The sequence below is a fragment of the Oncorhynchus mykiss genome, chromosome 15, assembly GCF_057628025.1.
Source record: "Oncorhynchus mykiss isolate SJ-2025 chromosome 15, ASM5762802v1, whole genome shotgun sequence".
Taxonomy (NCBI): Eukaryota; Metazoa; Chordata; class Actinopteri; order Salmoniformes; family Salmonidae; genus Oncorhynchus; species Oncorhynchus mykiss.
The window spans coordinates 10,288,447-10,316,368 of record NC_143036.1 but is presented as its reverse complement, the minus strand read 5'-3'; the positions used below and the strand labels follow the sequence as shown (position 1 = coordinate 10,316,368).

The 27,922-nt window shown below is 43.6% G+C and overlaps 1 protein-coding gene across 5 annotated transcripts; it reads right to left on the bottom strand.

The window, feature by feature from the left end:
* Positions 1–346: 346 nt before the first annotated feature.
* LOC149977379 (uncharacterized) lies at positions 347–26,742 on the bottom strand. 5 transcript variants are annotated; one of them, XM_090199241.1, is made up of 7 exons: positions 26,079–26,126; positions 25,764–25,845; positions 23,795–23,823; positions 23,577–23,641; positions 23,302–23,461; positions 13,674–13,806; positions 347–2,197 (listed from the first exon to the last, which is right to left on the bottom strand). In XM_090199241.1, exons 4-7 carry the CDS (start codon positions 23,612–23,614, stop codon positions 1,977–1,979), a joined length of 552 nt encoding a protein of 183 aa, XP_090055367.1. In that variant the 5' UTR covers positions 23,615–23,641; positions 23,795–23,823; positions 25,764–25,845; positions 26,079–26,126; the 3' UTR covers positions 347–1,976. The 5 variants fall into 5 exon arrangements, with proteins under 5 accessions (XP_090055367.1, XP_090055371.1, XP_090055369.1 ...); XM_090199245.1 differs by having other exon boundaries at positions 26,095–26,126; XM_090199243.1 differs by lacking the exon at positions 25,764–25,845 and having other exon boundaries at positions 26,095–26,742.
* Between the last annotated feature and the right edge of the window lie 1,180 nt (positions 26,743–27,922).

Sequence of the window (27,922 nt, the reverse complement as noted above, 5' to 3'; positions counted from 1 at the left end):
TAAGGAACATCCGGTAGAGCAGTCTACAGAGGCCCTATAGACTAGCTTTAAGGAACATCTTCAACAGGTGGTTCATGTAGAGCAGGCTCTGCTAGAGGCTTGGTTGAAATAACACTTGGAGCAATACTCCCCCCTAGTGGCTCAATATAACAAGACTGGTTGGAGGTGGAATAGTGGACATTAGGGGGGAGGAAATATTAGCTCGATTATCAACAAAACTTGGAAGGAATTCAAATAAAGCAATGGATACCAAATGATGAAACCTTTAGAAGTGGTGGTAGAATAACGGCCTCAATGTGAAAATTACATTTTGACCTGTGAAAAGACAGACACACCAGAAACGAGATATGAACATATGTTTAATGTACAATTAATTACTCCCCAAAATTCCCAACAATAAAATCAAGTCTCTAAAATGCAGAATCAAACCTCATAACGCACACCTGTTTGGGATGGTTTGACATGTCAAGCACTTAAACCACAGGAATGAACATGAAAACAAAAACCAATTGAAATAACCTAGCTGGTTAAACGGACAGAAACCTGCTATATTATGAAGTGTGTAAATCAAGGTGTTGTGCAGAGATGTTGAATGAAGTAACTCGATACTAACAACTGTATAGAGTAAGGCCAATGAGGCGAGGTTACGAATCTGGAAAGGACACACACCGAGACGTTATCACAAAACGAAGGACAATCGTGTAACAATAACATGTCAAGTCATCTTAAACTCATCGCCAACCATGCGATGCTTATGGACATCTTTCAAATGGGTCTCATCGGTAAACTTTCCCATAGTACTTTACACCACACATAAACCATTAGTATTGTTTGTGGGGTCATCGTGAAGCCCCTTAACTCTGGAGAGGGGTCAACGTAGAGCACCTTAGCTCCTCCTGGGATACTTAAGGTGCGTCCCAATATCAAATTTTTTCGGAATAATTCACACTTTCACTATTTCCCATAAAGCATTGGATTGGTAGAGGCATGGGCTAGAGGGAGTTTCCATCTTAAAACAAGTCATTTCCTTTCAAATCAGTGAAGAGAACAAAATGCACCCTTAGGGAGAAAGGAGATGTGATTGGGACATAACTATAGTCTATACGTTACTATGGGGGTTATGGTAAATCGCATGACATCTCCCATATTCAGTGACCGGAGTGGACTAGGGCTTAAGAGTCTCTCCTGAGTACATGACCTGATCAGGAAAAACCCTATGGGACCCTAGTTATACGGTTTAAGGTCCAGAAGTTTTGGTTGAGGAAAAACTCCTAACCGATGGGGTGAGACTAACAGAAAAGGACATCATTCTACAGGTTCAGGTTCTAACCAAGCCAGATAGTGACGAGATGACGACACTACGGTGGACTGTAGACACTACTCATTATCATGATTGTAGTATAAACATTATGATCAAGTAGTTTATTTCCGACATTCTTTTCAGTAGATAACTTGGAAATTAATTGACACCCCTCTCTAAATCGCCAAGGAAAACGCTGTTGGACGCTCTAAAGATTTGTAGAACAGTGTTTTAGTCGGTTCTGAGAGGGCCGCGGATACACACCTCTGATAGGGAGCACTGGGCTGGAGGACGCAGCACTAAAGGCCATTATGGACTCATTGGATATCAGATATCATTGAGACCTTTCTCCTCTCCGTTGCTGGCGGCTGTGTACATCTCTCCTTCCATCACTCCCCTTCCCATGAGGCAGTGGGGTGTTCCAGAGAGGAGCAGTGGTATAGCAGAGTCAAACTCCCATCAACTCCACCACATGATCTTTTATTCATTTATCATATCCATGATCACAATAAATCACTTTCAGACAGTAGAAAATAGAAAACAACCTTTTTAAAACCTAGAAAACATAGTCTGCCCTCTCGGTTTAGTGAGAGCATAGCTGGCAGGGATCGCTGAGGTTAGAAGGCAGCACTTGGAAAGGAGGTATAGAGTCAGTCAGCATCAGGGTTCGATGGGTCTAGTTGGGTCGGTCCTCTGAATGTGATTGGCTGGGGTTGACAGGACGCTCATGCCGGCTGGGGCTGGGGGTGTATGGAGGCGGGGCCTCGCTTATGATGCTGGCAGAGTCTTCACCCTCAAAGAGAGGGGGAGGGAGAATGGGGAGGGGGGCAGGGCGAGATGCGTCGACGTCGTCGCTCTGGGCAACCTCGCTATACGGAGGAGGCTTCAGGTCATCCGCTGTGGGGTCAGAGGTTAGAGTTCAGTAAGAAGAAAGACAGGAACTGAAGTGAACGTCGAGTGCAGTCAACAGGGAAAGCAACTAAAGAATGTTTCCTTGGTCGGCTGCACACAACAGTGCCGTCGGTAAGTATTCAAACCCCTGGACTTTCTCTACAGTTGGTTGTGTTACAGTCTGAAATTTGAAATTGAGATGTTTGTCACTGACCTTCCAACACACAAATACCCCATAATGTCAAAGTGGAATGATGTTTTCTGAAATGTTTACACATTAGTCAACACACACTCAAACCCTTTGTTACGGCAAAACTAAATAAGTTAATGAGTGAAATGTTGTTGAACAAGTGACATAATATGTTGCGTGGACTCTGTGTGCATAGTATTTAAAAACGACGACCTCATCTCTGTACTCCACACACACAGATATAATTATAAAGGTCACTCAGACAAGCAGTGAATTTCTAAACAGATTAAACTACAAAGGGAGGTTTTCCAATGCCTCACAAAGAGGGGTTGGTAGATGGGAGAAGAAGAAACAAATATATCCCCCTTTGAGCATGGTGAATTTGGGTGGTGTAGCAATACACCCAGTCACTTCCCAACTCAGTTGCCGGAGAGGAAGGAGACCGCTCAGGGATTTCACCATGGAGGCTAATGGTGACTAAAACAGTTAAGAGTTTAATGGCTGTAATAGGAGAAACTGAGGATGGATCAACATGGTAGTTACTTCACAATACTAACCTAATTGATAGAGTGAAAAGGAAGCCTGTACAAAATAAAACAATTTTTGACCAATCGATTGGTTGAAATGTTAAAACGTGTGTTTTTCCCCATATAGACACATCCTATGGTATTTTAATCAAATAAACTATATGCCCTGAGCGTGTCTGATGCTTTAAGCACACTTTTTGATTAAATAATTAAGACACACAAATGACGAGAGGGAGTCCGACAGCAATTGTTTTGATTGTGCCGACTGGCTCAGACTTGCTGCGCAAATTTTTTAAGACAGCGAGTGACTAGCACCAGTTGTCTCTCTCTCCTCCCTGCTGCAGAGACCACCACAGAACATCAGTATGTAGTGTTGTCTCCCTCTCCTCCCTGCTACAGAGACCACCACAGAACATCAGTATGTAGTGTTGTCTCCCTCTCCTCCCTGCTACAGAGACCACCACAGAACATCAGTATGTAGTGTTGTCTCTCTCCTCCCTGCTACAGAACATCAGTATGTAGTGTTGTCTCTCTCCTCCCTGCTACAGAACATCAGTATGTAGTGTTGTCTCTCTCTCCTCCCTGCTACAGAGACCACCACAGAACATCAGTATGTAGTGTTGTCTCCCTCTCCTCCCTGCTACAGAACATCAGTATGTAGTGTTGTCTCTCTCTCCTCCCTGCTGCAGAACATCAGTATGTAGTGTTGTCTCTCTCTCCTCCCTGCTACAGAACATCAGTATGTAGTGTTGTCTCTCTCCTCCCTGCTACAGAACATCAGTATGTAGTGTTGTCTCCCTCTCCTCCCTGCTACAGAGACCACCACAGAACATCAGTATGTAGTGTTGTCTCTCTCTCCTCCCTGCTACAGAGACCACCACAGAACATCAGTATGTAGTGTTGTCTCTCTCCTCCCTGCTACAGAGACCACCACAGAACATCAGTATGTAGTGTTGTCTCTCTCCTCCCTGCTACAGAGACCACCACAGAACATCAGTATGTAGTGTTGTCTCTCTCTCCTCCCTGCTACAGAGACCACCACAGAACATCAGTATGTAGTGTTGTCTCCCTCTCCTCCCTGCTGCAGAACATCAGTATGTAGTGTTGTCTCCCTCTCCTCCCTGCTACAGAGACCACCACAGAACATCAGTATGTAGTGTTGTCTCTCTCTCCTCCCTGCACAGAACATCAGTATGTAGTGTTGTCTCTCTCTCCTCCCTGCTACAGAGACCACCACAGAACATCAGTATGTAGTGTTGTCTCCCTCTCCTCCCTGCTACAGAGACCACCACAGAACATCAGTATGTAGTGTTGTCTCCCTCTCCTCCCTGCTACAGAGACCACCACAGAACATCAGTATGTAGTGTTGTCTCTCTCCTCCCTGCTACAGAACATCAGTATGTAGTGTTGTCTCTCTCCTCCCTGCTACAGAACATCAGTATGTAGTGTTGTCTCTCTCCTCCCTGCTACAGAACATCAGTATGTAGTGTTGTCTCTCTCCTCCCTGCTACAGAACATCAGTATGTAGTGTTGTCTCTCTCCTCCCTGCTACAGAACATCAGTATGTAGTGTTCTCTCTCTCCTCCCTGCTACAGAGACCACCACAGAACATCAGTATGTAGTGTTGTCTCTCTCTCCTCCCTGCTACAGAACATCAGTATGTAGTGTTGTCTCTCTCCTCCCTGCTACAGAACATCAGTATGTAGTGTTGTCTCCCTCTCCTCCCTGCTACAGAGACCACCACAGAACATCAGTATGTAGTGTTGTCTCTCTCTCCTCCCTGCTACAGAACATCAGTATGTAGTGTTGTCTCTCTCCTCCCTGCTACAGAACATCAGTATGTAGTGTTGTCTCTCTCCTCCCTGCTACAGAACATCAGTATGTAGTGTTGTCTCTCTCTCCTCCCTGCTACAGAACATCAGTATGTAGTGTTGTCTCTCTCCTCCCTGCTACAGAACATCAGTATGTAGTGTTGTCTCTCTCTCCTCCCTGCTACAGAACATCAGTATGTAGTGTTGTCTCTCTCCTCCCTGCTACAGAACATCAGTATGTAGTGTTGTCTCTCTCTCCTCCCTGCTACAGAGACCACCACAGAACATCAGTATGTAGTGTTGTCTCTCTCCTCCCTGCTACAGAACATCAGTATGTAGTGTTGTCTCTCTCTCCTCCCTGCTACAGAACATCAGTATGTAGTGTTGTCTCTCTCTCCTCCCTGCTACAGAACATCAGTATGTAGTGTTGTCTCTCTCCTCCCTGCTACAGAGACCACCACAGAACATCAGTATGTAGTGTTGTCTCTCTCTCCTCCCTGCTACAGAACATCAGTATGTAGTGTTGTCTCTCTCTCCTCCCTGCTACAGAACATCAGTATGTAGTGTTGTCTCTCTCTCCTCCCTGCTACAGAACATCAGTATGTAGTGTTGTCTCTCTCTCCTCCCTGCTACAGAACATCAGTATGTAGTGTTGTCTCTCTCCTCCCTGCTACAGAACATCAGTATGTAGTGTTGTCTCTCTCCTCCCTGCTACAGAACATCAGTATGTAGTGTTGTCTCTCTCCTCCCTGCTACAGAACATCAGTATGTAGTGTTGTCTCTCTCCTCCCTGCTACAGAACATCAGTATGTAGTGTTGTCTCTCTCCTCCCTGCTACAGAACATCAGTATGTAGTGTTGTCTCTCTCTCCTCCCTGCTACAGAACATCAGTATATAGTGTTGTCTCTCTCCTCCCTGCTACAGAACATCAGTATGTAGTGTTGTCTCCCTCTCCTCCCTGCTACAGAGACCACCACAGAACATCAGTATGTAGTGTTGTCTCCCTCTCCTCCCTGCTACAGAGACCACCACAGAACATCAGTATGTAGTGGTGTCTCTCTCTCCTCCCTGCTACAGCGACCACCACAGAACATCAGTATGTAGTGTTGTCTCTCTCCTCCCTGCTACAGAACATCAGTATGTAGTGTTGTCTCTCTCCTCCCTGCTACAGAACATCAGTATGTAGTGTTGTCTCTCTCCTCCCTGCCACAGAACATCAGTATGTAGTGTTGTCTCCCTCTCCTCCCTGCTACAGAGACCACCACAGAACATCAGTATGTAGTGTTGTCTCTCTCCTCCCTGCTACAGAGACCACCACAGAACATCAGTATGTAGTGTTGTCTCTCTCCTCCCTGCTACAGAACATCAGTATGTAGTGTTGTCTCTCTCTCCTCCCTGCTACAGAACATCAGTATGTAGTGTTGTCTCTCTCCTCCCTGCTACAGAACATCAGTATGTAGTGTTGTCTCTCTCCTCCCTGCTACAGAACATCAGTATGTAGTGTTGTCTCTCTCTCCTCCCTGCTACAGAACATCAGTATGTAGTGTTGTCTCTCTCTCCTCCCTGCTACAGAGACCACCACAGAACATCAGTATGTAGTGTTGTCTCTCTCCTCCCTGCTACAGAACATCAGTATGTAGTGTTGTCTCTCTCCTCCCTGCACAGAACATCAGTATGTAGTGTTGTCTCTCTCTCCTCCCTGCTACAGAACATCAGTATGTAGTGTTGTCTCTCTCCTCCCTGCTACAGAACATCAGTATGTAGTGTTGTCTCTCTCCTCCCTGCACAGAACATCAGTATGTAGTGTTGTCTCTCTCTCCTCCCTGCTACAGAACATCAGTATGTAGTGTTGTCTCTCTCTCCTCCCTGCTACAGAGACCACCACAGAACATCAGTATGTAGTGTTGTCTCTCTCCTCCCTGCTACAGAACATCAGTATGTAGTGTTGTCTCTCTCTCCTCCCTGCTGCAGCGACCACCACAGAACATTAGTATGTAGTGTTGTCTCTCTCTCCTCCCTGCTACAGCGACCACCACAGAACATCAGTATGTAGTGTTGTCTCTCTCTCCTCCCTGCTACAGAGACCACCACAGAACACCAGTATGTAGTGTTGTCTCTCTCCTCCCTGCTACAGAACATCAGTATGTAGTGTTGTCTCTCTCCTCCCTGCTACAGAACATCAGTATGTAGTGTTGTCTCTCTCTCCTCCCTGCTACAGAGACCACCACAGAACATCAGTATGTAGTGTTGTCTCTCTCCTCCCTGCTACAGAACATCAGTATGTAGTGTTGTCTCTCTCTCCTCCCTGCTACAGAACATCAGTATGTAGTGTTGTCTCTCTCCTCCCTGCTGCAGAACATCAGTATGTAGTGTTGTCTCTCTCTCCTCCCTACTACAGAACATCAGTATGTAGTGTTGTCTCTCTCTCCTCCCTGCTACAGAACATCAGTATGTAGTGTTGTCTCTCTCCTCCCTGCTACAGAACATCAGTATGTAGTGTTGTCTCTCTCTCCTCCCTGCTACAGAACATCAGTATGTAGTGTTGTCTCTCTCCTCCCTGCTACAGAACATCAGTATGTAGTGTTGTCTCTCTCTCCTCCCTGCTGCAGAACATCAGTATGTAGTGTTGTCTCTCTCTCCTCCCTGCTACAGAACATCAGTATGTAGTGTTGTCTCTCTCCTCCCTGCTACAGAACATCAGTATGTAGTGTTGTCTCTCTCCTCCCTGCTACAGAACATCAGTATGTAGTGTTGTCTCTCTCCTCCCTGCTACAGAACATCAGTATATAGTGTTGTCTCTCTCCTCCCTGCTACAGAACATCAGTATGTAGTGTTGTCTCTCTCTCCTCCCTGCTACAGAGACCACCACAGAACATCAGTATGTAGTGGTGTCTCTCTCTCCTCCCTGCTACAGAGACCACCACAGAACATCAGTATGTAGTGTTGTCTCTCTCTCCTCCCTGCTGCAGAACATCAGTATGTAGTGTTGTCTCTCTCCTCCCTGCTACAGAACATCAGTATGTAGTGTTGTCTCTCTCTCCTCCCTGCTACAGAACATCAGTATGTAGTGTTGTCTCTCTCTCCTCCCTGCTACAGAACATCAGTATGTAGTGTTGTCTCTCTCTCCTCCCTGCTACAGAACATCAGTATGTAGTGTTGTCTCTCTCTCCTCCCTGCTACAGAGACCACCACAGAACATCAGTATGTAGTGTTGTCTCTCTCCTCCCTGCTACAGAACATCAGTATGTAGTGTTGTCTCTCTCTCCTCCCTGCTACAGAACATCAGTATGTAGTGTTGTCTCTCTCCTCCCTGCTACAGAACATCAGTATGTAGTGTTGTCTCTCTCTCCTCCCTGCTACAGAACATCAGTATGTAGTGTTGTCTCTCTCCTCCCTGCTACAGAACATCAGTATGTAGTGTTGTCTCTCTCCTCCCTGCTACAGAACATCAGTATGTAGTGTTGTCTCTCTCCTCCCTGCACAGAACATCAGTATGTAGTGTTGTCTCTCTCTCCTCCCTGCTACAGAACATCAGTATGTAGTGTTGTCTCTCTCTCCTCCCTGCTACAGAGACCACCACAGAACATCAGTATGTAGTGTTGTCTCTCTCCTCCCTGCTACAGAACATCAGTATGTAGTGTTGTCTCTCTCTCCTCCCTGCTACAGAACATCAGTATGTAGTGTTGTCTCTCTCTCCTCCCTGCTACAGAACATCAGTATGTAGTGTTGTCTCTCTCTCCTCCCTGCTGCAGCGACCACCACAGAACATCATTGTGCCTGGCGCTGAACGTGTTGCTGGAAGCTATAACATAATTACAACTTTTCAGTCAGAAATAGCGGTGTTACGGAATAGCCTTATTTGCTTAGGCAACACATTCCCTAAAACCCCTTGCTTTCTTTATGAAACGTGTCTTTTTCGCATCCACGTGACCAATAGGGAGGGCCTGACCTACAGCATAATCACATCAATAAATTAGTTATAAACTCTGAACAACTCTGACAGCAAAATGGATGCAGAGGACGTGACAAATAAACCCGAAAACGGGGGAATGTTTACTGGTTGCTCAGGGGGCAAAGGGGACGTCAGGTGTGTGGAGTAAATTTGACTAGTTGTGGAAAATACCGGAGATAAAAGGTAAAAATAAAAGGTTGACAGGAGAGCTGCAGTCATATTAGGCCTGTGTGTGCCAAACAGGTGCCGTTCGATTACAATATCATTATTTGGAACAATGTAAAAGACTAAATAAAACACTAAATACGGATACCAAAAAGTATGTTGTAAGTTTATTTTCATTTCCGAAAAAGCCTTTATTATAGCAAAGACTAAAAACAGCCGCGTTCATTTGTGAATGTCATTTCTCGAAATCGAACGGTTTAGACAAATTTATTGTTTACGCTAATTGTTCCAACGGTGGCTTTTGTTTTATTTTAAAACTAAAATCTTGATTGCATTTCACATCATGAATGGTTGATACAGAAGCCTATATAAGTATTGAAATATAGGTATAAGTAAGTTACGGAATTAAGACTAAACAGGAAGAGCTCTTAGTCCAACAGCTCGATGGTGGTTATACGATGATCATAATAATAAGGAGATCAAGGAAAGAGGAGGGTTATTATAATAATTTCTGTCAATTTAGAACAGTGTAAACACTAAATAAACAATACCAGATAGGCTGGTCTAACGATGAAAGAACAGAGTAAACCTTTGTTACAGCATAGATTAAAAAGATCCAAATGTGAAATTATTGCATGAGGCTCGGTGCTCACGTTATCAGTAGGCTATCAACCCGAACAGTCAGACAAAAGAAGCAGGATCCGTTAGAAGCAGGATCCGTTAGAAGCAGGATCCGTCTTATTTCTGTAGAGGTGGACGATTTACAAAGCCAGCGACATTGAACAGTTAGGCTATTGATTATAGACCTAATTAAGTTGGGGGTTTCCGCTCTCCTGACTTTTCTTAAGACGGTAAGGCAAGGCCTGTTTTCTCATCTCCTAACTCTGCTGCTGTCTCCGCCGCATTGTTCTCAACACCAATACGCTGGTTAACTTTGCTATTATCCACATAGCAACATGGTCTAGGAAAAGACGGCAATTCAACAGCACACGGATGTTTCAGAACCGCGGACAGCGACCGCTATCAAACGTTGGAGAAAGAACATTTGGTATCGAATATTGTATTAGTGTTGCACCACTGTCCTTATGTAATATAACCATATATAAGTTGCAGTAGCACGTCTTAAGAGTGATGAACTGTGGCATCCCCACAATGGATCAGTCCAGTTTTTGCTACTGCTCTACTAAAGAAAGGAGTCGACCAACAACCTATCAACCAAACAATCGACCAGTCGACTAAATGGGGTCAACCCTACCCACATTACTGAGTACCACTCTCTATATTTTCAAGCATAGTGGTGGTTGCATCAGGTTATGATTATGCTTGTAATCGTTAAGGACTGGGGAGTTTTTCCAGGATAAAAAAAATAAACGGAATGAAGCTAAAGCACAGGCAAAATCCTAGTAGGAAACCTGGTTGTCTGCTTTCCACCAGACACTGGAAGATGAATTCACCTTCCAGCAGGACAAATCTACACTGGAGTTACTTACCAAGAAAACAGTGAACGTTCCTAAGTGGCCTAGTTACAGTCGAGACAAACCGGTTTGAAAATCTATGTCAAGACTTGAAAATGTCTGTCTAGCCATGATCAACAACCAATTTGACAGAGCTTGAAGAATTTTGAAAATGGGCAAATATTGCACAACCCAGGTGTGAAAGCTCTTAAGAGATTTACCCAGAAAGAAAGACTCACAGCTGTAACCACTGACAAATATGCTTTTTTACAAAGTATTGACTGAGGGATGTGAATACGTATGTAAATTAGATTTCTGTATTTCATGTCATTACGGGGTAGTGTGTGTAGATGGGTCATGTTTTATTTATTCATAACATTTTGAATTCAGGCTGTAAGTCAAGGGGTATGAACACTTTCTGAAGTCACTGTATATCCTGCCGTACCACATCCGGTTCCTGTTCAGTGAGCTGGCTAGAACCGGTGTAGGGTGAAGTTGTCCCTAGACGCTGATCTTGGATCAGTTTTGCATCCCCCCCCCCCCCCCCACTAGTGGTTAAGAGAGTAATTTAATAAATCCCCAAAGGCACCAGCCCATACAGCCATCACTAATAAACACACTATAAAAACAAGGACACAGACAAAAGCGGCACATCAATGAATAAAAAAAAAACATGTTCATATATTCACTGATGATGTGCTGCGTGTAGTGTCTGTGTGTCCTTGTGTATTTATTTATTTATTGTCCTTGTGTATTTATTGGTGATGGACGTATGGGCTGGTGCAATCAAATTTCCCCTTTAGGATTGGGGGAGGGGAAGCACAAGCTAAAGCAACGGGCAGGAGGAAGCACAAGCTAAAGCAACGGGCAGGTGAGAAGTTGAGTAAAACAGGTACTTATGGCAATGTGTTTATAAAGAAAGTCGACCAGGACACTGTGGGTTTAACCCTGATTCCAGTGTGAGGGGAGGCGGCGGTGGCTCTGTGATCATGAAGAGATCGGAGGGTGAGGCTGTCTTTAATACGGCAGACACAGTCACTGAGGGGCGAGGCTGTCTTTAATACAACAGACAGTCACTGAGGGGTGAGGCTGTCTTTACTACAGCAGACACAGTCACTGAGGGGTGAGGCTGTCTTTACTACGGCAGACAGTCACTGAGGGGTGAGGCTGTCTTTAATACAACAGACAGTCACTGAGGGGTGAGGCTGTCTTTAATACAACAGACAGTCACTGAGGGGCGAGGCTGTCTTTAATACAACAGAGTCACTGAGGGGCGAGGCTGTCTTTAATACAACAGACAGTCACTGAGGGGTGAGGCTGTCTTTACTACAGCAGACACAGTCACTGAGGGGTGAGGCTGTCTTTACTACGGCAGATACAGTCACTGAGGGGTGAGGCTGTCTTTACTACAACAGACAGTCACTGAGGGGTGAGGCTGTCTTTAATACAACAGACAGTCACTGAGGGGTGAGGCTGTCTTTACTACGGCAGATACAGTCACTGAGGGGCGAGGCTGTCTTTAATACAACAGACAGTCACTGAGGGGCGAGGCTGTCTTTAATACAACAGACAGTCACTGAGGGGTGAGGCTGTCTTTACTACGGCAGACAGTCACTGAGGGGTGAGGCTGTCTTTAATACAACAGACAGTCACTGAGGGGTGAGGCTGTCTTTACTACAGCAGACACAGTCACTGAGGGGTGAGGTGTTGGCAGGTGATCTAAAAGCACTAAAGATCTAAGTCCCAGTGAAGCCAAGCAGGGAAGCCCTCCTCCATTTTAAATGGGGCTAGCTACAACAGGTCAATTTCTTGACCTCCTTTGTTCCTTTAGTGTCGTGTCTCAGCAACAACAAACATGGTCAGGTTCCACTAATGGAACCACACAGGAGTGGGACAGGCGGAAAAAACAGCCTCTTTAGCGTCGATTTAGAAAAAAAACATTAGCATCAGTTAGTTGTGAAAACATTTCAAACTGACAAAAGACCATCCTGATCTAAATAATTGTGTCATCACTAAAGTGCCCTTCTGGGACTCATCTGCCCAGCTCTTGTGTTCAGTCTGGATGTGCACAATCACTCTTTTCAACAGGGGTAGAATACTCCCCCTTTGGCAGCAGTGTGGTTGTGACGGGGTTAAAACAAGCCTGTTGTCAGTGGTACCACAGAGCCAGCCAAGCAGGGCTATTATCCTGGGAGATGTGGGCCTTTTCTCTCCTGGGTTATGTTCACTAGGAACCAAACAGACAGAAAGGGGAAGGAGCTACCTAAACTTGCCCCAAAATGAAAGCTGTTTTCTAATGCAAAATGTTTTCCTACGATATGCACTAATGAATAAGACCCTGCTTGGCACCCTGCTCTCTAAGGAAGCCTCAACGCCCCCACTGCTCTCTAAGGAAGCCTCAAAGCCCCCCTGCTCTCTAAGGAAGCCTCAAAGCCCCCCTGCTCTCTAAGGAAGCCTCAAAGCCCCCCTGCTCTCTAAGGAAGCCTCAAAGCCCCCCTGCTCTCTAAGGAAGCCTCAAAGCCCCCCTGCTCTCTAAGGAAGCCTCAAAGCCCCCCTGCTCTCTAAGGAAGCCTCAAAGCCCCCCTGCTCTCTAAGGAAGCCTCAAAGCCCCCCTGCTCTCTAAGGAAGCCTCAAAGCCCCCACTGCTCTCTAAGGAAGCTTCAAAGCCCCCCTGCTCTCTAAGGAAGCCTCAAAGCCCCCCTGCTCTCTAAGGAAGCCTCAACGCCCCCCTGCTCTCTAAGGCTGCCTCAACGCCCCCCTGCTCTCTAAGGAAGCCTCAACGCCCCCCTGCTCTCTAAGGAAGCCTCAAAGCCCCCCTGCTCTCTAAGGCTGCCTCAACACCCCCCTGCTCTCTAAGGCTGCCTCAACACCCCCCTGCTCTCTAAGGAAGCCTCAAAGCCCCCCTGCTCTCTAAGGCTGCCTCAACGCCCCCCTGCTCTCTAAGGAAGCCTCAACGCCCCCCTGCTCTCTAAGGAAGCCTCAAAGCCCCCCTGCTCTCTAAGGAAGCCTCAAAGCCCCCCTGCTCTCTAAGGCTGCCTCAACGCCCCCCTGCTCTCTAAGGCTGCCTCAACGCCCCCCTGCTCTCTAAGGCTGCCTCAACGCCCCCCTGCTCTCTAAGGCTGCCTCAACGCCTCCCTGCTCTCTAAGGCTGCCTCAACGCCCCCCTGCTCTCTAAGGCTGCCTCAACGCCCCCCTGCTCTCTAAGGCTGCTTCAAGGCTCAAGCCCCCCAGGTGCAGCCCCTTCTTAAGATAAGACAAGTATGACCTTAGGTGGTGTTTCTTTGATCCATTTCCTGCAGAGCCATCTTCTCACCTAACCATATCCTGTGTGTGTGTGTGTGTGTGTGTGTGTGTGTGTGTGTGTGTGTGTGTGTGTGTGTTACCTCCGGAGACAGCTTGGTATGGTGGTGGCATGTCCAGGTGAGAGAAGGATACTGCTGCCGGGGGGAGTGAGGCAGAAGACTCGCCCACTGATCCCTCATCCTGAACCCCATACCAACTGGGCCAGATAGACGTCTGGGGAGAGACATGGAGAGAGAGAACAGGAATTATTACCACAAAAACACATAGGCGCACTGAGTGTATACACACACACACACTTACTTTTGGAGCTCAACAGAAGCGTGACGATGAAGAAAGAATCTAAAGCTCACTGGTGGGTAAAAGAGAATCTACATGCTGTATCTCCCTTCTGTCTGCGTCCCAGATGGCTCCCTATTCTTTACTTAGTGCACTACTCTATGGGCCCTGGTAGTCATTTGAGACACTCTCCAGTCTCCCCCTGGCCTCTCTCCCCCCAGGCCTCTGGTCTCCTCCTGCCCCCCCCCCCCCCCCCCCCCCCCCTCCCCTCCTCTGGTCTCCCCCTGGCCTCTCCTCCACCCACCCTCTGGCCTCCCCCCCACCCTCTGGTCTCCCCCCCCACCCTCTGGCCTCTCTCCAGGGACCTTTCAGGGGGGCTGCTGCCTGTCTGCTGGAGTTATGGCTGGCTCTGGGGCCTCCTCGCTGCATGCACATTCCATTAAAATCTAAACAGGGAGCATCATGGTTTAGACTAGAAGACTAAAGGGAGATAAGAGAAAAAAAAGTAGGGGGAGGAGAGCCAGAGAGGGATTGTACTAAAGCACTGAGGCAGTGGAGGCTTGGAGTGAACAGCAACAGGTCATTAAAGCTAGCTCACTGGGGTGTGGCTGAGAAGGATGGAATCACAGGGTTACAACGCTCAATTATACTTGGGTCCTGTTCTGTCCAGAGCACACTACATTCTAATTCCAGCCTAACAGAACTGTGGGGTTGTTTCTCCTCTACAATGATCTAGTTACTTGAACTTGGTTACCTAATAGAGGCGTTTCAGGTCCAAACACAATAACAGAATCCAAGCCAGAAGTGGCTTGTGTGTACATTGTCTCCAGCATCTTCACATGTGATGAATTGTAAAGCAGCTGCATTAATGTCATTACTGGGGGCAGCTTCCTAGGAGAGCTAGCTAGAGCCTGGAATCTCCCCTTAACCACAACATACCTCATTCTTAGAATGGAGACATTTCTGCTATGAGAAAGCTACTCCTAACACTATAAATAGCCTAAAAAAGCCCACCAGGAAAACAAAGGCACCTATACTGATTCAGGTAATGGCAGGGACTGCAATAAAGCATAATTGGTATGGTGTGTTATGGTGTGCATGTCGAGCTAGTTAGAAGACCATTCACTCTGAAAGTAGTCTAACGACGCGGGGGCCTGAAACTTTGAGGTGCTTGTTTGAGTAAGCATAGCATTTACAGTCCTTCAAGCACTAGTGCTTAGCATAACACTGCTCTCTCTAGACAGTCAATTAGAAGGACGGTATAGGCCAGGCTAGTATGGAAATTCACTTGAGCACTATTAAAAATGTAGGCACAGCAGAGTCAAGTTGGAGAGAGAGATGATGAATGTGTTCCCTCAGAATGTTGGAGCCAGGGCTCCGATTCACGGAGTCAGGGTTCTGATTGGGGCGGCAGGTAGCCTAGTGGTTAGCGCGTTGGACTTGTAACCGAAAGGTTGCAAGACCGAATCTCCGAGCTGACAAGGTAAAACAAATCTGTCCTTCTGCCCCTGAACAAGGCACTAGGCCGTCGTTGAAAATAATAATTTCTTCTTAACTGACTAAAATAAAGTTAAACAATTCATGGAGCCAGGGTTCTGATTCACGGAAATAGCTTCTTCCTAGAACTCCTAGGAAGTATAACACTCCTAGGAAGTATAACACGAAGGCAGAGCGTACTGGAAGGAGGACTGATGTCAGAGTTTGTATAATGCAATCTGAGTATTGAAGTCTTCTCCCAGACTTTTTTTCTGAAAACATCTAAGCGTCAGCTATCAAAAGTCACGGGTGAATAGTTCTGGAGATATTAGTCCACAGAGGACAATAAACCACAAAACAAGGTAACAGTTGGCATTTTGGGAGTACCTGACCAGCACAACAAAGGAATGCAGAGGGGGAAAGTTGAATCAACGTCACGTTGAAACCTCCAGGAAACAAGATGAGGAGTTCCTCTTCTCAAAGGTTCCATGGAATCTTAGGAAAGATGGGAACGTTTTCTTACCACTAAACTGATTACATATCTAAAAATGGATAGAATTGCATTTAAAATTAAACAAGCATTTCGCTTGTGACCAATACAATTTTTTTTAAATAATTTGTTTTGATTTAATAGGCAGATTTCTGAATGCTTGAGATTAGGGGAACTATTATGGCTATCCTCTTCTCTTTCCCTGTCCATTTTAGCTGTTCCTATTGGCTCAAAGACTTTCACAGGCTTTTGTTAGATTTGACAAGTGCTGGACAGTCACCGGTAGACAAACCAACTCCAACACTGGCTCTCAAACATTCACTGTGACCCTTACACTGCTTCACACAAGTTCTGAGGCCAGCCAGAGCCCTGACGTTTTAGAAAGGTCACTCTCACACACACAGTACCAGTCAAAGGTTGACACATTTACTCATTCCAGGGTTTTTATTTGTTACTATTTTCTACAATGTAGACTAACAGTGAAGACATCAAGACTATGAAATAGCACATATGGAGTCATGTAGTAACCAAAAAAATTGTTACACAAATAAAAAATATATTTTATATTTGAGATTCTTCAAAGTAGCCTACCTTTGCCCTGACAGCTTTGCACACTCTTGGCATTCTCTCAACCAGCTTCATGAGGTAGTCACCTGGAATGTATTTCAATTAACAAGTGTGCCTTGTTAAAAGTTAATTTGTGGATATCCTTTCCTTCTTAATGCGTTTGAGCCAATCCGTTGTGTTGTGACAAGATATGGTTGGCATACAGAAGATAGCCCTATTTGGTAAAAGACCAAGTCCATATTAAGGCAAGAACAGATCAAATAAGCAAAGAGAAACACCAGTCCATCGTTACTTTAAGACATGAAGGTCAGTCAATACAGAACATTAAGAACTTTGAAAGTTTCTTGAGGTGTTTCTGATGAGGGCCGCCACAGGAAAGGAAGACCCAGAGTTACCACTGCTGTAGAGGATAGGTTCAGAATTACCAGCCTCAGAAATTGAAGCCAGAATAAATGCTTCAGAGTTTAAGTAACAGACATCTCAACTAGAAGTTGACCGTTTATGAATTTTCAACGCCGATACCAATTATTGGAGGACAAAAAAGCCGATGCCGATTTTTTTTAGAATTTATTTACAACAATACTGAATGAACACTTATTTTAACTTAATATAATACATCAATAAAATCAATTTAGCCTCAAGTAAATAATGAAACATGTTCAATTTGTTTTAAATAATGCAAAAACAAAGTGTTGGAGAAGAAAGTAAATGTAAGAAAGCTAACGTTTCAGTTCCTTGCTCAGAACATGAGAACATTTGAAAGCTGGTGGTTCCTTTTAACATGAGTCTTCAATATTCCCAGGTAAGTGTTAGGATGTAGTTATTATAGGACGTTCTTATAGGCACTTTAGTATTGCCAGTGTAACAGTATAGCTTCCGTCCCTCTCCTCGCTCCTCCCTGAGCTCGAACCAGCAACACAACGACAACAGCCATCATCGAAGCAGCGTTACCCATGCAGAGCAAAGGGAACAACTACTAGAAGGCTCAGAGCAAGTGACGTTTGAAACACTATTAGCGCGCGCTAACTAGCTAGCCATTTCACTTCGGTTACACCAGCCTCATCTCGGGGGTTGATAGGCTTGAAGTCATAAACAGCGCAATGCTTGACGCACAACAAAGAGCTGCTGGCAAAACGCACGAGAGTGCTGTTTGAATTAATGTTTACGCGCCTGCTTCTGCCTACCACCGCTCAGTCAGATACTTAGATACTTGTATGCTCAGATTATATGCAACGCAGGACACACTAGATAATATCATCAACCATGTGTAGTTAACTAGTGATTGTGATTGATTGTTTTTTAAGACGATAAGTTTAATGCTAGCTAGCAACTTACCTTGGCTTACTGCAGTCGCGTAACAGGCAGTCAGTCTCCTTGTGGAGTGCAATGAGGGAGAGGAAGGTCGTTATTGCGTTGAACTAGTTAACCTGTTAGAGCTCTAGGGGCGCTATTTCATTTTTGGATAAAAAACGTTCCCGTTTTAAGCGCGATATTTTGTCACGAAAAGATGCTCGACTATGCATATTCTTGACAGTTTTGGAAAGAAAACACTCTGAAGTTTCAGAATCTGCAAAGATTTTGTCTGTAAGTGCCCCAGAACTCATTCTACAGGCGAAACCAAGATGATGCATCACCCAGGAATTAGCAGAATTTCTGAAGCTCTGTTTTCCATTCTCTCCTTATATGGCTGTGATTGCGCAACGAATGAGCCTACACTTTCTGTCGTTCGCCCAAGGTCTTAGCAGCATTGTGACGTATTTGTAGGCATATCATTGGAAGATTGACCATAAGAGACTACATTTTCCAAGTGTCCGCCTGGTGTCCTGCGTCGAATTCGGTGCGCAATTGCCAGCTGCTTCTACTTTACCATTTGATTCAGGGGAGAAAGCATGTGTCCAAGAACGATGTATCAATGAAGAGATATGTGAAAAACACCTTGATGATTGATTCTAAACAACGTTTGCCATGTTTTCAGTCGATATTATGGAGTTAATTTGGAAAAAAGTTTGTGTTTTGAGGACTGAATTTATGGATTTTTTTTGGTAGCCAAATGTGATGTATAAAACGGAGCTATTTCTAATACACAAGGAATCTTTTTGGAAAAACTGAGCATCTGCTATCTAACTGAGAGTATCCTCATTGAAAACATCAGAAGTTCTTCAAAGGTAAATGATTTTATTTGAAGGCTTTTATGTTTTTGTTAATGTTGCGTGCTGGATGCTAACGCTAATGCTAACGCTAAATGCTAACGCGAAATGCTAACTCTAGCTAGCTACTTTTACACAAATTATTGTTTTCCTATGGTTGAGAAGCATATTTTGAAAATCTGAGATGACAGTGTTGTTTACAAAAGGCTAAGCTTGAGAGATGGCATATTTATTTCATTTCATTTGCGATTTTCATAAATAGTTAACGTTGTGTTATGCTAATGAGCTTGCTGATAGATTTATACAATCCTGGATACAGGGGTTTTTTCATAGCTAAACGTGACGCAGAAAACGGAGCGATTTGTCCTAAACAAATAATCTTTCAGGAAAAACTGAACATTTGCTATCTGAGAGTCTCCTCATTGAAAACATCTGAAGTTCTTCAAAGGTAAATGATTTTTTTGAATGCTTTTCTGTTTTTTTGTGTAAATGTTGCCAGCTGAATGCTAATGCTAAATGCTACGTTAGCCATCAATACTGTTACACAAATGCTTGTTTTGCAATGGTTGAGAAGCATATTTTGAAAATCTGAGATGACAGTGTTGTTAACAAAAGGCTAAGCTTGAGAGCTAGCATATTTATTTCATTTCATTTGCGATTTTCATGAATAGTTAACGTTGCGTTATGGTAATGAGCTTGAGTCTGTATTCACGAACCCGGATCCGGGATGGGGAGATCAGAAAGGTTAACTGTAAGGTTGCAAGATTGGATACCCCGAGATGACAAGGTGAAAATCTGTCATTCTGCCCCTGAACGAGGCAGTTAACCCACCGTTCCTAGGCCATCATTGAAAATAAGAATGTGTTCTTAACTGACTTGCCTAGTTAAATAAAGGTATTTAAACAAATATATATATATATCGAATTTTTTAAACAGCACCCAAAAATACAGATTTTCGATTGTTATGAAAACTTGAAATCGTCCCTAATGAAATCGGCCATTCCGATTAATCGGTCGACCTCTAATCTCAACATCAACTGTTCAGAGACTACGTAAATCAGGCCTTCATGGTCAAATTGCTGCAAAGAAACCACTACTAAAGGACATCAATAAGAAGAAACCTGCTTGGGCCAAGAGTCACGAGCAATGGACATTAGACCTGTGGAAATCTGTCCTTTGGTCTGGTGGGTCCACATTTGAGATTTTTGGTTCCAACCGCTGTGTCTTTGTGAGATGCAGAGAAGGTGGACGAATGATCTCTGCATTTGTGGTTTCCACCGTGAAGCATGGAGGAGAAGGTGTGATGGTGCTTTGCTGGTGACATTGTCAGTGATTTATTTAGAATTCAAGGCACATTTAACCAGCATGGTCACCACAGCATTCTGCAGCAATACGCCATCCCATCTGGTTTGCACTTAGTGGGACTATCATTTGTTTTTCAACAAGACAATGACCCAACACACCTCCAGGCTGTGTAAGGGCTATTTGACCAAGAAGGACAGTGATGGAGTGCTGCATCAGATGACCTGGCCACCACAATCCACCAACCAAATTGACATGGTTTGGGATGAGTTGGACTGCAGAGTGAAGCAAAAGCAGCCAACAAGTGCTCAGCATATGTGGGAACTCACTTTTTTGTTTACTACATGATTCCATGTGTTATTTAACAGTTTTGATGTCTTCACTATTATTCTACAATGTAGAAAACAGCAAAAATAAAGGAAAACCATTGAATGAGTAGGTGTGTCCAAACCTTTGACTGGTACTGTAAGCGAACACAAACAATTACTGATACCCACATACATGCGCATATACGAGTGCTGAGCTATTGCCGAAATGTCCGTTTTTTTGTATTTATTTTTAAAAAAAATAACAAATTGACTGACGTCAGTTGAATTATTTGAATTCCGTTTATTTTTTTTTCTGCGCTTACCACGCCGTTTCTCTAGAGTGAATCAAATAAAGAATAAACTATAGGACGTTGTAGGAAATTGTAGTTTACACCAAAGTTAAGTGCAGAAAAAGTGGTATTTAACTATAATGGCAGCAATCCATTGTTCCTGTTCAATGCCTGTTCAATGCCTGTGGGGCTGACAGACAGACAAGGAGATTAAGGGGGTTTCTACTAGATACCACAGCCACAAAGTCAACATGGGCTATATTGTAAGAATTCTTGAACAAATATTAACCTTTTGGTCTTAATATAAAGTTAGCAGTGTGGTTAAAGGTAAGGTTTAAAATACATTTTTAAGAAGATAAATTGTAGAAATGGGCGGGGTTTATGACTTTGTACCTGTGGTAACTAGCGACGACCCGGAGATCAAGTGGCACACGAGAGGGAGCGCTTGGATTTTTTAATTGATAGTTGTTATTCAGCATAAATAGGATGACTCTTTAGGGACCACAGATGGATGGCTGGCTGCTACTGCCTGAGCAGAGATTAGATGACTTAAATAATAAGTTATAAATACATATAAATAACAGACCCCAACTGCAATATAATATTAAAGTACTGTGAATAAAGGATGGTTTATTAATAAGTGATATGCAGAAATGGACAGTCTACCATCATTGGGGTTTTATTTATGAAATAATAAGGTCACCAAAACACAAACAAAATATTTAAGTAAATGAATGTGAATAAATGATAGCTAGAGACTAATAAGAGATAATCAGTAACCATCTTTCATTATTTTACTATGCATTGTTAAAGCATTCAACCCACAATGCAATTTATGGTTATTTTTTGGGGGAAACCGTTATATATTTTTTTAGCCGAATTCTCAAAAAGCAAGTCCGTGTGTTACGTGCACACACCGCGCCCACGGAACAATCTGCTGTTAACCACAGGACGGGTGGGAAGTTGAGTAATCGACAGTGAGAAAGCATCCCATTCTCAGTCAGTCATTCACTGTGGAAAGTGACTCATCTAACCACCAAGCAGCAAGGAAAGCAAATAACTCTTCCCCCACACACTGACACACACCACTGAAAGGGCAACCTTACGGGACTCTTCGAACCAGAGTCTATAGGACATGCTTCCCTGTGCACGACTAGAACCAGAGTCTATAGGACACTCTTCCCTGTGCACGACTAGAACCAGAGTCTATAGGACATGCTTCCCTGTGCACGACTAGAACCAGAGTCTATAGGACATGCTTCCCTGTGCACGACTAGAACCAGAGTCTATAGGACATGCTTCCCTGTGCACGACTAGAACCAGAGTCTATAGGACATGCTTCCCTGTGCACGACTAGAACCAGAGTCTATAGGACATGCTTCCCTGTGCACGACTAGAACCAGAGTCTATAGGACATGCTTCCCTGTGCACGACTAGAACCAGAGTCTATAGGACATGCTTCCCTGTGCACGACTAGAACCAGAGTCTATAGGACATGCTTCCCTGTGCACAACTAGAACCAGAGTCTATAGGACATGCTTCCCTGTGCACAACTAGAACCAGTCTATAGGACATGCTTCCCTGTGCACGACTAGAACCAGAGTCTATAGGACATGCTTCCCTGTGCACGGCTAGAACCAGAGTCTATAGGACATGCTTCACTGTGCACGACTAGAACCAGAGTCTATAGGACATGCTTCCCTGACTAGAACCAGAGTCTATAGGACATGCTTCCCTGACTAGAACCAGAGTCTATAGGACATGCTTCCCTCACTAGAACCAGAGTCTATAGGACATGCTTCCCTGTGCACGACTAGAACCAGTCTATAGGACATGCTTCCTTGTGCACGACTGGAACCAGAGTCTATAGGACATGCTTCCTTGTGCACGACTGGAACCAGAGTCTATAGGACATGCTTCCCTGACTAGAACCAGTCTATAGGACATGCTTCCTTGTGCATGACTGAGCAAAAACAATGCTTTGTAATGTTTCTAAAACAATAAAACAATAAAATGTATTACTAGCAAAAAGTAACTAATGTGGTATATTAACTATCATTTATTATACCAGTCTTTTAACCAAAATATCACATTTGAGACAAATTTTCACCTACCCCTTTAAGGGCGGGAGGTTACCGTGGCAGCACGACTGGAGTCATGTTTGTGCCTGTGAGATTAAGTCTGCCTAGTAGAAGCGTGGGTCTTCTCTTCTCTAGCAGTTGAAAGTAGACTATTTTTATTCATAAATGTGAGTGAAAGGCTCCCAGTGAGGAGTCCTGAACACCCGCCAACAATGCTGGTGAAATGGACAGCTTACCTGCCAATGCCAAAATCTACCCACATTTGGCAGGTGGCGGTTGTTAAATTTAGGCCTCGGACAGGATGAGAGCCAACCCTCAGACAGGGTGAGAGCCAACCCTCAGACAGGGTGAGAGCCAACCCTCAGACAGAGTGAGAGCCAACCCTCAGACAGAGTGAGAGCCAACCCTCAGACAGGGTGAGAGCCATCCCTCAGACAGGATGAGAGCCATCCCTCAGACAGGATGAGAGCCATCCCTCAGACAGGATGAGAGCCATCCCTCAGACAGGATGAGAGCCATCCCTCAGACAGGATGAGAGCCATCCCTCAGACAGGGTGAGAGCCATCCCTCAGACAGGGTGAGAGCCATCCCTCAGACAGGGTGAGAGCCATCCCTCAGACAGGATGAGAGCCATCCCTCAGACAGGATGAGAGCCATCCCTCAGACAGGATGAGAGCCATCCCTACAAAAACTAAAATTGGTTGCCAAATCATATCATTGTATATGAATATCAGCTCAGTCTGTGTTTTGTGGTCTGTCTTTGCTACTTACATTCTGTCTCTCACACATCTGATGCAGGTAGGCCCTCCCTCCCACGATAACTATCTGCGAATTACGAGGGTTGTTGAGGTACGCGGCCAGTTGTCTCTGACGCGAGCGGTACCAGCACACATAGAAGAAGATCTTGATGACGATGAATATGATGACCACTCTGGAAGAGAGAGATAAAACAGTAGCAGCAAAGAATGTCTTATGTTGATCTCAACGTTGTTCAAAACACAGAGTCAAGTGTATGAAAGTGAATATAAGAATGAAAAGTTCCTTACATGTACCAGTACAACTCCATATTGAGATCACTAGGCATCAGATCATGGTCAAAAAACGACAGTGCCTGAAACACAAAACCAAAGTCGTGTTTAGACATTTGAGGCACAGCCCAGTATGTGTTATTCTGAAATAAGATGGCGGAGATAAATGGTTTACTGTAAACCACGACAAAATACATTTGAATAAACACTCCACTTTGTCCATGACTACCTCTCACCTCTGAAGAATAAACGAGCCCCCTTTGATCTGCAAGAGACATGTGGCACAATGTGAGCAACAGTTGAACATCCGATTAAATATATATTATGTGGCTTTAAACACCCTTAACTCTTGGATGAGGCACTTCAAACTACAGGCTGTTATTTAGATAGTTCCCTTAAACAATTAATTTAATGTTAGCTTCATAACCCATGTAGCTAGCTTGCCTGTCAACAACTGAAAGCATAACCAGTTAAAAATAAGTAGTTCACTATTTACAACTTCCTAATCCTGAAAGTAGTGTGGTTCCTTAAACAGACACTATAAACATCAGCTACATTTAGGCACCATAAGCTAAAAAATCAATGGAAGTGATTCGGGAATGTGAGCATGTAACAAAAAAAAAGTTCAAATCTCCTGAAATCAATTCCAATCACTTAAAGGTGATTTAGCCATTTTAAAACAAAACACCCCCCCCCCCCCCCCCCCCCCCATTGATTGTTAGCTAAAGTTAGCTGACGTTTGTAGCAGCTGTGTAAAGCAAACTGAACCATGGATTAGTTTCTCCTGGCCCTTGCACTACTTTCAGGCTGAGAAACAAATCCAACATCAAATGAGAAAACTAGAAAAGTCCAACCAACATGTGAAAGTTGGTTTGGTGTCTCTAGTTTGAATAGTTCAAGAGTTACTGTGGTGAGTTATTTATACAAATTAATGAACATTTGTATAGTTATAGCTGATCAAAGTTAGGATAGCCTGAACATGATGAAGTTGGTTTAGTATCTCTAGCTTGAACAGTTTCAGAGTTACTGTTGCTGATTAATTTTACGCAAATAATAATAATTGTATAATTATAGTTGATAGAAGTTTGAAATAATTACAATTTAGGATAGCCTGAGCATTTGAAAGTTGGTGTGGTGCCTCTACAATGAATGGTTTAAGAGTTACTGTGGGTTGGATACTTTATGTTAATTTGTAGGATTATAGTTGATAAAGATCTCGAAGAATTTGAAGTTAGGATTGCCTGAATGTTTTAAAGTTGGTCTTATAGCGTAATTGGCCAAGGAGTAGTTAGTTACCACTATGACTGTTCCTAATTCAAACCCATGTTAATTTATGCACATTTTAAAATGGTTCTAATTAAAAATTATATATAAATATTTTAAAAACCTGAATGCAAGCTCTCTAAATTGGGTCAGTCTGAACATAAAGGGTTCGTTTTGCGTTGATAGTTTAAACAGTGTAAATAGAGCAGTGGCAAATCCAAATATTTCCCATTCAAGACTACGGAGGTTTTATTAAGATTTAAAATTGCTATAGATCAAAAAGTATAAAATGTCATCAAAAGTATAAACACAAGCCATCTACATTGGGTCAGTCTGAACATCTCATCGTTGGTTTGTTAACTACATTGATAGCGTAAATCGTGACAGAAGAGACCACATTTCCCCGATTTCTGCCCATGTAAATCCATTGAAATGTATTGGGAGCTAATTTAAATATCGCTGTAGTACAAAAAAAGTATAACACATATTTTCTCAAGCTATATAAATTGAGGCAGTCTGCACATTTACAAGTTGGTTTCGCTTTAATAGCTTAAGTCGTTTAAGCGCTATAGCGAGCGGAAGAAAAAAAATAACTATGTAAGAAGGGATAATGAACTAGCTACTCAATTATAGTTAACTGTTAACTACAGTATAAAAACGACTGCCTACTAGGAAACTAGCTTGCTGTATGTAGATATCAAAAGCAGTCTAGACGTTAGCATGGTTACAGTAGGTGTTGCATATCAAATCTAAAAGAGCAGCTAACTGTTAGTTAGCAAACACTTCTTACAAGAAAGGGTAGCTAGCTATGGTCAGTTGGATACTTAGCTACTAAACGTAGCTAACCAGCTATTTAGTTAATACAATGGTAACGTTAGCTATATTAAAATACATGACAATAATATGGTTGAAGTATGTGGCTAAATATAACTTACAACTTACCGTGTGAACCAAGAAATGTAGCTAGCTAACGTTATATCATCCAGAAACCGCTAGCCAAGCCTTGTTGTTTTCCTTTAGCCGCCTGTGTGGTTTACAGTACAATAGCTCATGTAAGCTAGCTTAGCATCAACGATTTAATCAAACACCGTTTGATGTTATCCTCATGCCGAGGTAATCCAACTACCTGTCAATTTCTGTAGTGTATAATCGTTCCCCCCAAGAAAATCAGTATTTAAACATAGTTCGAAGCCCGAAAGTTACAAACCAAAACCCAAAAAACGGCACTTTATTTATCCATTTGTTTCACCATCCTACCTTGACTGCTACTCACGTTTGAGCGCTGTGTTGGTCAGCGATGAGGTTAGGGGCGAAGCTCAAGCTGCAGACTGAAGTTACAACAAGAAACGCCCCACATGAAACGTCATTAGCATTGCGTCACTACATACCACACCCACTACCATTGACGCCGCTTGTAAACAGTGTGGAAAATACCCTACCTGTAATGAAAGATGTTATCTCTTTGAGAGGGTGTATTTGAAAATTTACTCCCGATAAACCATGAAGATAATGAAAAATACTTGTGGATTTTATAACTTTTTTGGGGGGGTAAACTGAAGTAACTGAAGGTGATTGGAATACACAGTTAAAATGAAATTGTATTGGTCACAAAAACATGGTTAGCAGATGTTATTGCCAGTGTAGTGAAATGCTTGACGCTGCTCCCGAGTGGCGCAACGGTCTAAAGGCACTGCATCTCAGTGCTAGAGGCGTCACTACAGACCCTGGTTCGATTCCAGGCTGTATCACAACCGGCCGTGATTGGGAGTCCCATATGGCGGTGCACAATTGGCCCAGCATTGCCCGGGTTTGGCCGGGGTAGGCCGTCATTGTAATTACGAATTTGTTCTTAACTGACTTGCCTAGTTATATAAGTAAAATAACAAATAAAATCACATGACCAGAAAAAGGCAAGTCATGGCTGAATAGATGATAATCACCTCATATGCTAGCAGGGATACAGAAGCTTGCAGCCCACGTGAAGACTTTCCAGAATTAATGGCAAAATACTCCTTACTTACACCACTGCCACCTATGCTGAGTAAGAACCTTCCTACCAAATACAAGGTAGTGTTACCATACGGCGCGTTACCATTGACATCCTAGCACAGTAGCACCCAGGAGTCGAGATAAGCTCCCGGACGTTGTCAACGTGGTGCGCCACCTGAGAAAGCTGATGCATCTCCGCCGACGACCATCAAGCGGATCTCCGCAGACGACCATCATGTCTACAGACATGTCGTATGGAAAGAAAGAGAAAGGGGAAATAACTAGTCAGAAGCCAAGGAGTCCAGCTCTCACTCCAGAAGATGCTGCTGCAAGGGAGCATAGAGAAGAATGGAAGAGAGCCTATTTCAGCAGACCTTTCACATTTATCAATGGAAAGCAGATCGATTGCCAAGACTTCAAGTGAATGTCTCAATCTGACATGAGAGCACTGAATGACTTGAAACATCTGTGCTCAGGTATATAGCTGACTTGAAATCAATGTGGTTCTACTCTTTCTAAGTCAAATGAAAATGCTAAGAGTTAACTAAATTACTCTTGAGTAATAAGTCGATCGTCATTTTTACCATTCACCCAGTTTTATATTACCAGATTTGTAAATGTGAAAACGTGTTCATCATCTTGATCACAACTACCTTGGGTAATGTTTGTCCAGTTCTTTCTCTAAGCTCAGGTTTCCTTACTGGCTAACGTTACCTAGTTTACTAGTTAACCTGTTATTCATATCACTACACTGTATTTGTTTTCTCATAAAAAAAGTCAGGTTATGCAAAGTTTTTAATTCTATGCACTAAATGTTGTATATAAATGCCAGGGGTTTACAAGACATAAATTAAAGAAAATAACTTTTTTATTTTGTAAAGACTAATGCACATTTCACTTCAGGAGAAAATGGGGAAATACTGTTTATTATAGTCACGGGTCTAACCACTCAGCTGGTATGATGAAATTGATTTATACGTTTAGAGGTGATATGTCAGAGTCTTTTGTGTCCAAAGATGTGAGATGGGTTGTATTGATCTAGAAACTAGATAATGCTTGTTTTATTATATGCTAAATCTATGGGTACAATTGTCACACCTCAAATAAGACTT